We start from the raw sequence: 13435 nt of genomic DNA, 5'->3' as shown, positions 1-13435 counted from the left end.
CTCCTTATTTTGAAGGAGACATGCTGTGGAGGCAGCTATAACAAGTTTTATTAATGACTAAATTGTATTGGTGCTTTACTAATGGAGTAAACATTACGTTGTGTGCTTTGCATGAATTATCTCACTCTAATCCTTACAAGGATAATTTTATCCCTAGGGTAAGGGGTTACTAGAAATTTACCTGTATAATTTACCTGAAAAAGTTACCAGTATAACTTACAAATGAGAAAATTTTCTGAGAAGCTGTTTGTGAGTTGCAATCTCTATAAACGTTAAGTGTTTGGTCTGAAACACTATATTATTTTCTCCTGCTGTAATGCTTCTCTGGAAAGTTCTTTGATGTTCTACCAAGTTTGATATCATCTTTTTAAATACTTGATTAACTGCAACAAAATACTTTATATTTCACTGTTAAAGGACAAATAATATAAATGAGTCAGTAACTATTTTCAGTGAGAAGATCCTGCTTAGAACAGTCTTAGAAAATTATAAAGTAGAGTAGTTTGATTTAACATTGGTTAGAATTATAGCTAACACAAGAGGCTGTTAAATTTCAAAATAGTATAAAGAAAAATCTAAAAGAATAAGAATATATAGCCTATATAAAGATCTGTGAGTTCAAAGCAGTGAGTTAGCTACTAAGAGAAGCTGAAGAATACTATGGAAGTCCCATTAGTCATATTGCTTTCTCATAACAAAAGACCAGGAGACAATAATGTTTACTTTGATTTTGTGGGAAATTGTGTTGATTCATTATTTGTTTGCTACTGTTAAACTTAATCATCACCCTTATAGAACTTAACCCACTGTCTGTGACATCACTGTTGCTGTTAATCAACACGACTACCTACCTGTACAGTATAGAATCTCTAGGGTTCAAATAAACATTTTCAAGATTTTGGTTTCCTTCTTAGGCTATGGCAGACTTATTTTTTAAATAAAACATGAATTATCAAAAAAAATTAACCAATGTGAATATAATATATTCAACACTACCAAAGTGCACACTTAAAAATGATTAAAATGGTAGATTTTCAGTTATGTATATTTTATCATAATTTAAAATAAAAAGTTTTAAAATAGAAAAAAAAAAAGATGGGGCTCTGGATACTAAGAATTTTAAGTTCATTGGATAAAACAATGAAGGATGAGCTGGTTTGGGCAAGATTGATTCCCTGAACAAGATAATCTGAAACAGTAAAGACTGGAAGCAAGTTATCATTAAAGGCCAATTACATGTCCAGCAATGTTTCAATTATGCTCTATTTTCTTCTGTCCTCTCCTTCTGGTATGTAAACTTCCTCCTCCCCTTTCTCTCTCTCTCTCTCTCTCTCTCTCTCTCTACACACACACACACACACACACACACACAACCTCCCATTTCAAATTTTTTAAAAGTATCATTTAAAAAAAAAAAAAGAGCCCTGGCCGGTTGGCTCAGCGGTAGAGCGTCGGCCTAGCGTGCGGAGGACTCGGGTTCGATTCCCGGCCAGGGCACATAGGAGAAGCGCCCATTTGCTTCTCCACCCCTCCGCCGCGCTTTCCTCTCTGTCTCTCTCTTCCCCTCCCGCAGCCAAGGCTCCATTGGAGCAAAGATGGCCCGGGCGCTGGGCATGGCTCTGTGGCCTCTGCCTCAGGCGCTAGAGTGGCTCTGGTCGCAATATGGCGACGCCCAGGATGGGCAGAGCATCGCCCCCTGGGGGGCAGAGCACCGCCCCTGGTGGGTGTGCCGGGTGGATCCCGGTCGGGCGCATGCGGGAGTCTGTCTGACTGTCTCTCCCTGTTTCCAGCTTCAGAAAAATGAAAAAAAAAAAAAACAAAAAAAAAACAAACAAAAAAAAAAAGAATCTGTCTTTTAGTGAAGGCTAGCATATTTTATTTTCCTTTCTCAAAGGTTATAAAAGAATGCCTAAACATAATGCCTCACTTACATATATAAATCTAGAATAAAAATACAGGGTGATATAGTACTGTTAGGAACAGATAAAGTGAAATTAAACTCATTAGAATATAAATTAACTCCAAAAATACAAGAACTCTAAAGATAACTGTGATCTTATTTACTGAATGGTAATTAACCAAGTCTTCTGTTTTCTACATTTTAATTTTTTTAAACAAATGAATTTACAAAGAGGCTTTGAAGGAAAAATTTTTGAGTTTGATGACTTCTCATTTCCTTCTGAATCACTGAGTACTCTTTCTTTTTTTCTTTAATTTATTTTTCATTTTAGAAAGGAGAGAGAGAGAGAGAGAGAGAGAGAGAGAGAGAGAAAGGGGGAGGAGCAGGAAGCAACAACTCCCTTATGTGCCTTGACCAGACAAGTGCAGGGTTATGAACCTGTGACTTCAGTGTTCCAGGTCGACGCTTTATCCACTGCGCCACCACAGGTCAGGCTGTGAACTCTTTCTTAGTTTTGACAATGTTACGCTCTACATCCTTTCAAAACGGAAAACTTTGAGTTTTCTTTATAGAGTTTCTAGATCTTTAATACACTTACACAATGTAATAAAATATTCCTTTAGACATATATATTGACATGCAAAACTAACAAATTTTGAATCATATTCAAAACATTGACTTTATAAATACATTTATATGTTTATACACGCTAATGTATGACATAAGTATACAACATATACAGGGGTGGGCAAAAGGAGGGTTATACTTTTGAGTACGCAAAACAGTTTGTTCTTATATTAACTGTAATACTTACTTGTATTACAACTGTAAACCTACTTTTGTGCACTCTGTATACAAACACTGATGCCTACCTACTATTTCTAAAATAATGAAATTAAAATGCCACATTCTAAAAAAAATAGATGCATAAATTAAGTAACTAGACAAACTTGACATCTGCTTAATTATTCAGTAAATCCACATTTGTTGATCAAAGACAATGTGCGTGGCTCTGCTATGGAATTAAAGTGGACAAGCCGCTCTCTTTCTTTAAAGAATGCCATCGTTAATCCCTGTGGGAAGAAACAACCTGAAAGAATAAGAAACTTACTTCTTTATGGTGTGCTCCTGCTGCAGATACTTATCCTGCACACACTTTTCAAACACGAATAACGCATGTTCTCCCTTATTCATTCCATTTGGTACTCGGTGTTCTGCAAAATCCGTAGACAAGAGCTCAGATTCTATTTCTTCTAACAAATCCTCTGATGCTGAAACAGTCTTAATTTTTGAAATTAGTTTCTTCGTGCAGTCTGTATCATAGGGACTTTCGGAGTAAGTCTTTCGGTTAGCTGCTTCTGCAAGTGTCGATGACTTTAATTCTGCCAATATTTGAGTTACTGTCTGTTCTGCTCTGTTTGTTTTCAAAACTTGCTTTGTAAAATGTCCACCAGGAAAATCAGCTATTTGTTCTGGATTTTCTGGGCATGTGTCTGTTTTAGTAGGAGAACCCTCACCTCCACCATCATCTGGAATAGAATTTTCCTGTGTAATCTGATGACTGTGCTCGTTTGGCTGACATGCAGTTTTATCAGAGTTTAATGACAGTAGTTTGGACTCATCTTCTAAGCTGCTGCTTTCATCACCAGAAAACGAGTTGCATGAGTCTATCTTTAATTCAGATGTTTTCCCGGTGTTTTTATCAGAGAAAATGGAGGCTATGAGCTCTGTCTCTGACATGCTGTCAGGCACCAATTCACTCTGCATCTCTTCACATCTGCTCCCAATAGCTTTACATCTAAGAAAGTAAAAAAATCAAAATGTAAACAAGAAAGTTTTTTGTTGTTGTTCAGACATTTTTATTTTATTTATTTGTTTTTTGTATTTTTCTGAAATGAGAAGGGGGAAGGCACAGAGACACATTCCCACATGTGCCCAACCAGGATCCACCCCACATGCCCACCAGGGGGCGATGCTCTGCCCATCTGGGGTCTTGCTCCATAGCAACCGGAGCCATTGCAGTGCCTCAGGCGGAGACCATGGAGCCATCCTCAGCACCTGGGCCAACTTTGCTCCAGTGAAGCCTTGGCTGTGGGAGGGGAAGAGAGAGACAGAAAGGAAGGAGAGGGGGAAGGGTGGAGAAGCAGGTGATCATTTTTCCTGTGTGCCCTGACCGGGAATCAAACCTGGGACTTCCACACCGGGCCGACACTCTACCATTGAGCCAACCAGCCAGGGCCAAGAAAGTTTTTAAAACCAAGACTTCACACATAGTTGCAGATACCCCATGATGTGGAATAACTAAAGCCACGAATTTTTACCACTAATCATTCTTTCAAAAGCCATTCCTTCAGGGAAAAAAAAAAGAAAAAAGAATAGGCTAGCCGCCTGACCTGTGGCGGCGCAGTGGATAAAGCATCGACCTGGAAATGCTGAGGTTGCCGGTTCGAAACCCTGGGCTTGCCTGGTCAAGGCACATATGGGAGTTGATGCTTCCAGCTCCTCCCCCCAGTCTCTCTCTCTCCTCTCTCTCTTCTCTCTAAACATGAATAAACTAAAAAATTAAATTAAAAGAATAGGATAGCCAATGCAACAGTGCCACAACAGGGCACTGCAGTCTCCTCCTCTGTCCTCCTTCCATTCCCTCGTGACCACTTCGGGGACAGCCTGGCACTCCTCTGTCCCCCCGGGGTATGGAACATAACTAGTGACTGGAAGATTAGTGCCAAAAAAGTGTTTCAGAACTCCTTCTGCTCCACAAGAGGAAAATGGGTATCTCAGGAATCTGTAAGAAAATACTGGGGAAATAAGACTGCAATTAAAACAGAAGAGAAATTACAAACCAAGATAATAAAATAAAACACATTAATGATGACAAAAATTTACAGAGAAGGAAAACTAAACAATAACAAAACAGTCACCTACAGCCCAAACACCCAGAACTGAAGTGAAAAATATTACAGTGTAAAGTATTCCTGGCAGGAATTCATCTTATATCTAGAACGGGATCCAGGAAGTAGCATGGTGATTTTCAAACACGGTCACTAAGAATAAACAACATCCAGAGCAACCCAAATGGAGGCCATGTGCACTGCTGACGTCACAAAAGCAACATTTACAAAACTAACTCAATAACATTAGAATACATTTGTGTGCTATTCATGAGGCTTACTATTCTAGCTATTTTCCCAAAATAATTCCACTTCAGAATTCTCCCGAGATGGATAAATATAAAACAGTCCAGCAATTTTTATGAAAAAAAATTGTCAACTTCTTTTGTCAGGTATCAACAAAGCATATACATGGTACACGAATTACTGGAGTCATATGAAGTTGGGTGAGTATGTGGGCAGATCATAGTTTTGACAGAAACTAGGAAAGAAGTAACTCCAGATGGAAGGTGAACTTAGAAAAAACAAAACAGAAAGACAAAATTTTTGAAGAACAGAAAGATACAAGTTCATTTTTGGTTTGTGATGAAGTGGTGATAAGAGGATGAGAAGAAAGGAGAGAAGATGGTCAGGAAGAATGCTCAGAATTATATACAGAAATGAATTTTGTTAAGGACAATAAATCATGACAATTAATATACAGAGCTTTGAGCATAGGTTCTCAAATATCTGTTGAATTAAAACACAGAAGTGACATGCTAGAAACTACTGCTCACAAAAATGAGGGGATCAGGGAACGTGCAGATACTCCGGTACTTTGAGCCTTTTGTACAGTGCATTTCCACCAATGACATAAAAGTTTGTTTTGCATCTCATTTGCATAATCAACTTTCTTTGACTTGTCATTTGCTTTTCTGATGTTCTTGTTTAACAACAACAACAAGAAAATCAAATGCTCCTTTTTTTTATTGCTTCATATTCATTTTGAAATATCCCCTAATTTTTGTGAGCAGTATAGTATTTGAAGAACATTATTATTCTGGGAATGCAGAAAACAGGAAGAATAATTCTCAGAAAGGAAAAAAAAAACAGTTTGTTTGTCAAATACCTTATCTTTTAGTTTAGACTGTCCTGGACAATCTAATATTGACATTGGCCTTAATACTATAAATTACCCAAATGTATAACATATTTCCAAACAATCAAATAGAAATTATCATTATCTTGCTTCATATATGTTATAACTAAGACAAAAAGCCCATACCAATATGAAAGCTTGGTTTAGATCAGTGGGAGTCAACCTGGTTCCTACCGCCCACTAGTGGGTGTTCCAGCTTTCACGGTGAGTGGTAGTGGAGCAACCAAAGTATAATATAAATAAAAAGATAGATTTAACTATAGTAAGTTGTTTTATAAAGATTTATTCTGCCAAACTTAGCAAAATCCGACATAAAGTATTTGGTAAGTTATTATTATATGCTTTAACTTGCTATAATTCTGCTTCATAAATTTTATAAAGTAAAGTTACTTCCCTACTTTATAAATCACCATTACTGTGGAACTGGTGGGCAGTTAGAAAATTTTACTACTAACAGAGATACAAAAGTGGGCGGTAGGTATAAAAAGGTTGACTACCCCTGGTTTAGATGATACAAATAAATGTAGTAAGTTAATAAGATCTCACAAGTGTGCTGTATTCCAAAATCTAGAATCAAGTAGTATCATTCTCAAGCAGGGGCATTATCCCACTTACATTACAATCTCCAAAGTAACTCACTTTAAGACAGTGGTTTTCAAGTGTGTGCCAGGGTGCATTGGTGTGCCCTAGAAGATTTCTAGGTGTGCCCTCTGGTATTCCAGAAAAATATGTGCCTGTTGGGGACCAAAAATCCAACAGGGTTTGTGGAGTTTAGATATTTGGGGGACAGAAGTGTAGGGAATTGTCTGTAAACTGATAGTCTGCCCAACCCCCCACCTCACCTAACTGATTAGGTTGCAAAAGGCTATTAAGCTGTGGTGCTGGATTGTTTACACTACCTGCCATGTTCTCTGGAAAGACTGGAAGTAAGTTTCTTCTATCCTTTGTTTGGTGTAAAGTTAAGATGATATGTATGGTGGGGGTTTTCTGCACTTGGTGAAATTCTTGGGTTGCCTTGGAAACATGATCAAAGATCTCATTGGTTTGCTAATGGCCCACTTTGCCCTATAAATAAAGCAAGATGTGGTTTTTGGACGTGCTTTGTTCTTGCCAGCAGCAATTACAGGGCCCTCCCAACCCTGTATTTTCTTAGTTCCGTGTATTTTATTAATTCTGCTCCATTCCCACTCGGGACCTGGAATTACTAGCTGCACTGATTCACAGCATGTGCCCAGATATAAAAATAAATATAGCTACCCTATTATACCATTTCATTACGAAAATAGATATAATACATTATTATATCTATTATTAACACATCATTATATTATTTTTAGATAAATACACCCAAATAAAACTTTTAGATAAATACACCCAAATAAAATGAACAGAGTTCTCAAAAAGAAGCGTGATACTGAAGAATCCGATTCTGGAAGTCAGCAAAAGTTAAGTATTTTAAAATAGGACTTCAAGGCCCTGGCTGGTTGGCTCAGCGGTAGAGCGTCGGCCTGGTGTGCGGGGGACCCGGGTTCGATTCCCGGCCAGGGCACACAGGAGAAGCGCCCATTTGCTTCTCCACCCCCACCCCCTCCTTCCTCTCTGTCTCTCTCTTCCCCTCCCGCAGCCAAGGCTCCATTGGAGCAAAGATGGCCCGGGCGCTGGGGATGGCTCCTTGGCCTCTGCCCCAGGCGCTAGAGTGGCTCTGGTCGCGGCAGAGCGACGCCCCGGAGGGGCAGAGCATCGCCCCCTGGTGGGTGTGCCGGGTGAATCCCGGTCGGGTGCATGCGGGAGTCTGTATGACTGTCTCTCCCCGTTTCCGGCTTCAGAAAAATACAAAAAAAAAAAAAAAAAAAAAAATAGGACTTCAAGGCTGACGGGCAGAATTTAATTTATAGCATTTTCCATCACTTAACACTGAACAATACGATTGGATTAGAAACCCATTCATGGAAGCTTCAAGTGATTTTTTTTTTTATTCATTTTTAGAGGCGAGAGAGAGGGAGAGACAGAGACAGAGACAGAGAAAGAGAAGGGGAGGAGCTGGAAGCATCAACTCCCATATGTGCCTTGACCAGGCAAGCCCAGGGTTTCGAACCGGCGACCTCAGCATTTCCAAGTCGACGCTTTATCCACTGCGCCACCACAGGTCAGGCGCTTCAAGTGATTTTGGTTTAACATTAACAGAAGAAGAAAAACTGGCAGCTATATCCACTGATCGTGGATTGATGATTAAACATAAGGAATTGTCTCTTGAAGTCTTTTGGGTTTCTATAAAAGAAGAATATGTGGCAATATCTAAAAAAGCTTTGAATATTTTACTACAATTTTCAACATCCTATTTATGTGAATTAGGATTTTCTACTCTCAACACAATTAAGAGTAAAAAGAGAGAAATTCTTCAATGTATTGACGAGGAAATGAGAGTTTGCCTTTCAAATATATGCCCAAACATTGAAGAAATCGCCAGGACGCATCAGGCTCAGGTTTCTCATAAACACAAGAATGAAAAAACTTAACACATTTGCAACAGGACCTGCCGAATTTACCAAATCTTACTAAGAATGTACCTATATATATAAAAAGATAACTTTTTTGTCTTTTTTTATTACTTTTTAACCCCTCTTTTTTATGAATTCTAAAAAGCATAACTCAAAAAATGTAACATAAAAATGTTTTTTAATGTCCGAATAAATTTAATTTTGTCATATTTATTTCATTTAATTACCATAAAAGCATGCTTGGACTTTATATAATTTTTAATATTTGACTTAATTATTATAACATATTTCTCAGAAATTTGTATATAGTGCACCTACAATTATTTGTAGGATTTTAAATGTGCCCCAACTTCAAAAGTTTGAGAACCGCTGCTTTATGATATCATTTGTGGCCCTGGCCGGTTTGCTCAGTGGTAGAGCATTGGCCTGGTGTGCAGAAGTCCCGGGTTTGATTCTTGGCCAGGGCACACAGGAGAAGCACCCATCTGCTTCTCCACCCCTCCCCCTTTCCTTCCTCTCTGTCTCTCTCTTCCCCTCCCACAGCCGAGGCTCCATTGGAGCAAAGATGGCCCGGGTGCTGAGGATGGCTCTGTGGCCTCTGCCTCAGGCTCTAGAACGGCTCTGGATGCAACAGAGCGAAGCCCCAGAGGGGCAGAACATCGCCCCCTGGTGGGCATGCCGGGTGGGTCCCGGTCAGGCACATGCGGGAGTCTGTCTGACTGCCTCCCCGTTTCCAGCTTCGGAAAAATGCAAAAAAAAAAAAAAAAAGATATAATTTGTGAATGTGTTGCTGCTGAATGTGAACTTTTAATTTAGAAACCAATCTAAAAGCTAATGAGCCCTGGCCGGTTGGCTCAGCCGTAGAGCGTCGGCCTAGCGTGCAGAGGACCCGGGTTCGATTTCCGGCCAGGGCACACAGGAGAAGCGCCCATTTGCTTCTCTACCCCTCCACCACGCTTTCCTCTCTGTCTCTCTCTTCCCCTCCCGCAGCCAAGGCTCCATTGGAGCAAAGATGGCCCGGGCGCTGGGGATGGCTCTGTGGCCTCTGCCTCAGGCGCTAGAGTGGCTCTGGTCGCAACATGGCGACGCCCAGGATGGGCAGAGCATCGCCCCCTGGTGGGCAGAGCATCGCCCCATGGTGGGCGTGCCGGGTGGATCCCGGTCGGGCGCATGCGGGAGTCTGTCTGACTGTCTCTCCCTGTTTCCAGCTTCAGAGAAATGGGAAAAAAAAAAAAAAAAAAGCTAATGAAAAAAATGGTTCTAAACATCCTAATTGGTCCATGCTGTATGAACTGAAGAACTCAGAGCTGCCCAAAATGTAATGGATAGCAGATAAAGAAGCTATTGAAAAGAGAGTAAGTCTATAAAGGCATTGTGACTCTCCAGAACAGATAGAGCAAGTGAGAAGCAAGTTTATTGAGAACTTTATAAATCTTGACTGTGTGCCATGCCTTGTCAAAGAAAAGCATGGAGTAAATATTGATTCTTACCCTCTCATCCAGCCTTCACAGTCTCCAGGGTTTCATTTCTCAACTTTGTTTTCCCTCCCACAATTTATATACTTCAATGACTTGAACCAACAACTTATCGTTGATGCCCACATTATTTTCGGTCCTGAGTTGAGTTACAGATAACGGAGTATCTATACTCTCACTTTCACTGGATCTCCATGTCTATTTTTAAATCTCCACCTGAATATAGGCTTTTTTTTTTTTTTTTTTTTGCAATATAGGCATTTTAACTGAATATTCTACCATAACCTCACACTCAAAATTGCTAAATCTAAAACCTTAAGTATAGCTCCAATAGTTATTGAGTACACCCAACTAATCTTTTCTGTCAATAGTATCATGTTTCTTAGGCATCACTCCTTCCTTTCCTTTTCCCTCTTATTCTTTTACCAGTTCCATGTCTCCTACAATTATACCCCCTTTCTACTGTCACTGAGCCAACCGGCAACCCAACTCAGGACTGATCACTTCATTCCTGGAATATCTGAATAGTTGGTTTCTCAATCTCACTCCGTTCCTCCCTCTTGTTTTCCTCCTTGCAGCTCCAAGTGGAGCAGCAAGCAGGTTAATTGAAGGGCGAATGATCTGAGACGCCAGTAGGGCAAGTGTCACCCAATCCAGAGAAGGGGTGGAAGTTTGTAATATCAATGGCTCAGCAAAAGGGGAACCGGAGGGGCCCTATGAAGTGGGTCCTCAATGGCAGAAGGGATCAGGAAATGACACTCACTGCCCCTAAAAATAATATCCGCACACTCTACCTCCACACAGCCTACGTCCAAATGAAATTCGAGTGAGGTCAGGGCTACCTCCACCTCGTTAGAGGTTCACCGAGTGAGAACTCTGCCTCCATTCACAGGGCTTCCCCGCCCTGATCCGCCCCCGCAAAAGGGATAGCTAGAGAAGGGGGAGGAAACGTGTTTCAGAGCCAGATTGTACCTTCTTCTTCTTCAATCCAAGCTCCTGGGAACTAAAAGCTTCAACCTTTTTTCAGGTGAGAAGAATGCTTGCTTTTTGTTGCACATTTTTGTTTCTGAAATGACTGAAACCTGTCTTGATTTCTGGAATAAGTTTCTCTAGTAATCAAAAGTGACAGAAAAATTATGACATCGACCCAAGACATTAAGGGACTGCACTTCAGAGGGAAGTGGAGAGGAGGTAGGGGCCTTGGACAAAGTATGACTGGAGACCCATTAAGGAAGAAAGAAAACCATCTCATGTTCTCATGTTTCTATCTGAGTTGGGATGCCTTTGGTAAGCCAGCTGTACTACTTTTCAATCTCATCTCTCAGCACACTCCTAGATCCTAGTGCTTCATTATCTTCCATTAGTCCCTGACCAGAGCACTCAAGATCCCACCAAACCATGTGCACACTAACAGTTCCATGGATTTGCTCCTTTCCTTTCTTCCCTCCACAGCATAACTGTACTTAACTGATTCTAACACTTCATCTTCCTCCATATTTCCCCTCATCACAAATACAGAAGTTCTCCCATGTAAATGAAAACATACCGCATTTCTACTCATTAAGTAGAGTCACAGTCATCCTTGTGACATTTCTTTTAAATGATTTTGTACTTGCAAGGAGGAACCTCACTCGGAACTGAATCAAACTTCTTAAATCTCCAACAACAGTGATCATAAATAGGTCAATAGTTGTAACAAATACATTCTCTACTACATTTACACTCATTCCTGCAAATGTGATTCAGTGGTTCTCAATGAGAGTGGGACCCACATGATTTACACAATGAGCTGGGGAGGACTGAGCAGCATTTAGTGGATGGGAACCAGGTTGCAAAAAGACTTGTAAGTGCAAGACAGCTCAGAATAACAAAAATTGGTCTCATTCTGCTGGATAGTCCTCCAGGTTAAAACAAAACAAAACCGATTTTATAATTACCGCAGCTCAGACTCTGTTTTACTATTTTCCTCCTGTAAATTACAGAATGCGTAATTTAACCTCAAAAGACAAATACTTTCTATATTGTAGCTCAGTAATATGCCCGTGACCTTTGAAAAGGTCTTCATATCACATGGCATCTGATAACCACTTTGTTTTCAAGCTTAGTTTTCTGGTGCTTAAATGAATACTTATAGGAAGCAAAAAGAAAAGGGGTAGTGTTAATGAAGACCTATGTGCATATATGCAGCAAAGTCATCACCGAAGATCAGTGTCTATACAAGAATGGGGGGGGGGGGGCACGATGAGCTTGATTATGTCCGGGATTAACCAGGGAACAAAACAGCTGAGTCCTCTTGTGGGCCTCCAACTGGCAATGCTGATGTGTGCCAGTTTGGTTGGTGTCCAAGTTTTTTGGAGGAAGGGGGAGGGAGGAAGGGAGAGGGAGGGAGGGTTGCCTTCAAAGCTACTGAGGATGGAATACTTTAGTACTTTAGAGGGAGATTAAAGCAGAGAATGTAAAACTAGACAAGACTTTTAATTAATAAGTGCTTGTATAAATTAAATTAACACTCATCTAGATACAGTGCTACAAGATTACAATATTATCTGCTTTTCTGGAGGTAAAAAAAAAAGCAAAACCCACCAGTATTTGACTTTTAGCAACTCTAACTCAGGAGGGGAAAACATGGTACTTAAAATTTAGCAGTCAGAAAATCCTCTGAAATCAGCACACCCAGTTGTTTCTGACTCAGTACTACAGGACCAATTCCCACTTCTAAACTGTTCAGCACAGTGAGAACTGGTTTCGCTCTTACTGGAGCTCATCAGCTGTAGGCAACTGGTCAAGAAACATTTTTTATTTGCTTAACGCCAACCATTATCCACCTTGGATTTTACTTCATAATGAAAGAACTCACATTTCTACAAAATTATGTATATACAAGAGTCATATAAATAAAAACACTGTCTTAAACAACTGTTTTCCCAGTAGATCAGCAGTATAAACAACAAAAAACTTAAGCTCATTCAATAAATTGCAAAAACAAATGAATCCAATTCACTGATTTTGGTAACAGACCTCACTCAAAAGTACCAAGTCAAAAATACATTTCCAAGCTATTCATTCACCAAATATATATTGAGTGTGTATTATTTGCAGGCAATGCTCTATGTTATAGGAGCACAGCAATAGATAAAAGTCTTCATTTATGGGGTTCACATTCTGATACAGTGGACAATATACAAAAGCTCTATGTTAAACCTTTTATTCTTTGTGTTTACAGTATTTTAACTTGAAGATCTGTCAGTGTTATCTGCATGAGTGTTTTTTAAGCCCAACAAAAAAATCTGACTCAGTGCAGAATGCATATTATTTACAACAAACTACCAATTCTTAAATGACAAATTTGTGCCATTTGAGTCTCAGATAATACCAGCTCTTCACTTTTCAAATAATTTCCATTAAGATAAGTAAAGCCAAAAAAAAAAAAAAAAAAAGATAAGTAAAGCCTGTGAGAACATTCCTGTTCAATATAATAATTTACCACCTTTTGAAGGACAAGTAAATCAAAGGAGTGTTTACACAGTTCCCAG

The 13435-nt window shown here is 39.7% G+C and overlaps 1 protein-coding gene across 1 annotated transcript in view; it reads right to left on the bottom strand.

Moving 5' to 3' along the window:
• The window catches only part of CCDC186 (coiled-coil domain containing 186), a 45289-nt gene that overhangs the window by 27800 nt on the left and 4054 nt on the right, over positions 1–13435 (bottom strand). The window contains exon 2 of the mRNA XM_066354566.1: positions 3012–3698. Coding sequence (XP_066210663.1) covers positions 3012–3667 — 656 coding nt within the window. The 5' untranslated portion in view covers positions 3668–3698. The remainder of the gene's footprint in view (positions 1–3011; positions 3699–13435) is intronic.

The sequence above is a fragment of the Saccopteryx leptura genome, chromosome 13 (genome assembly GCF_036850995.1).
Source record: "Saccopteryx leptura isolate mSacLep1 chromosome 13, mSacLep1_pri_phased_curated, whole genome shotgun sequence".
Classification (NCBI taxonomy): domain Eukaryota; kingdom Metazoa; phylum Chordata; class Mammalia; order Chiroptera; family Emballonuridae; genus Saccopteryx; species Saccopteryx leptura.
Note: the sequence above shows the minus strand (reverse complement) of the source record. Positions and strands in the feature narration are given on the sequence as shown.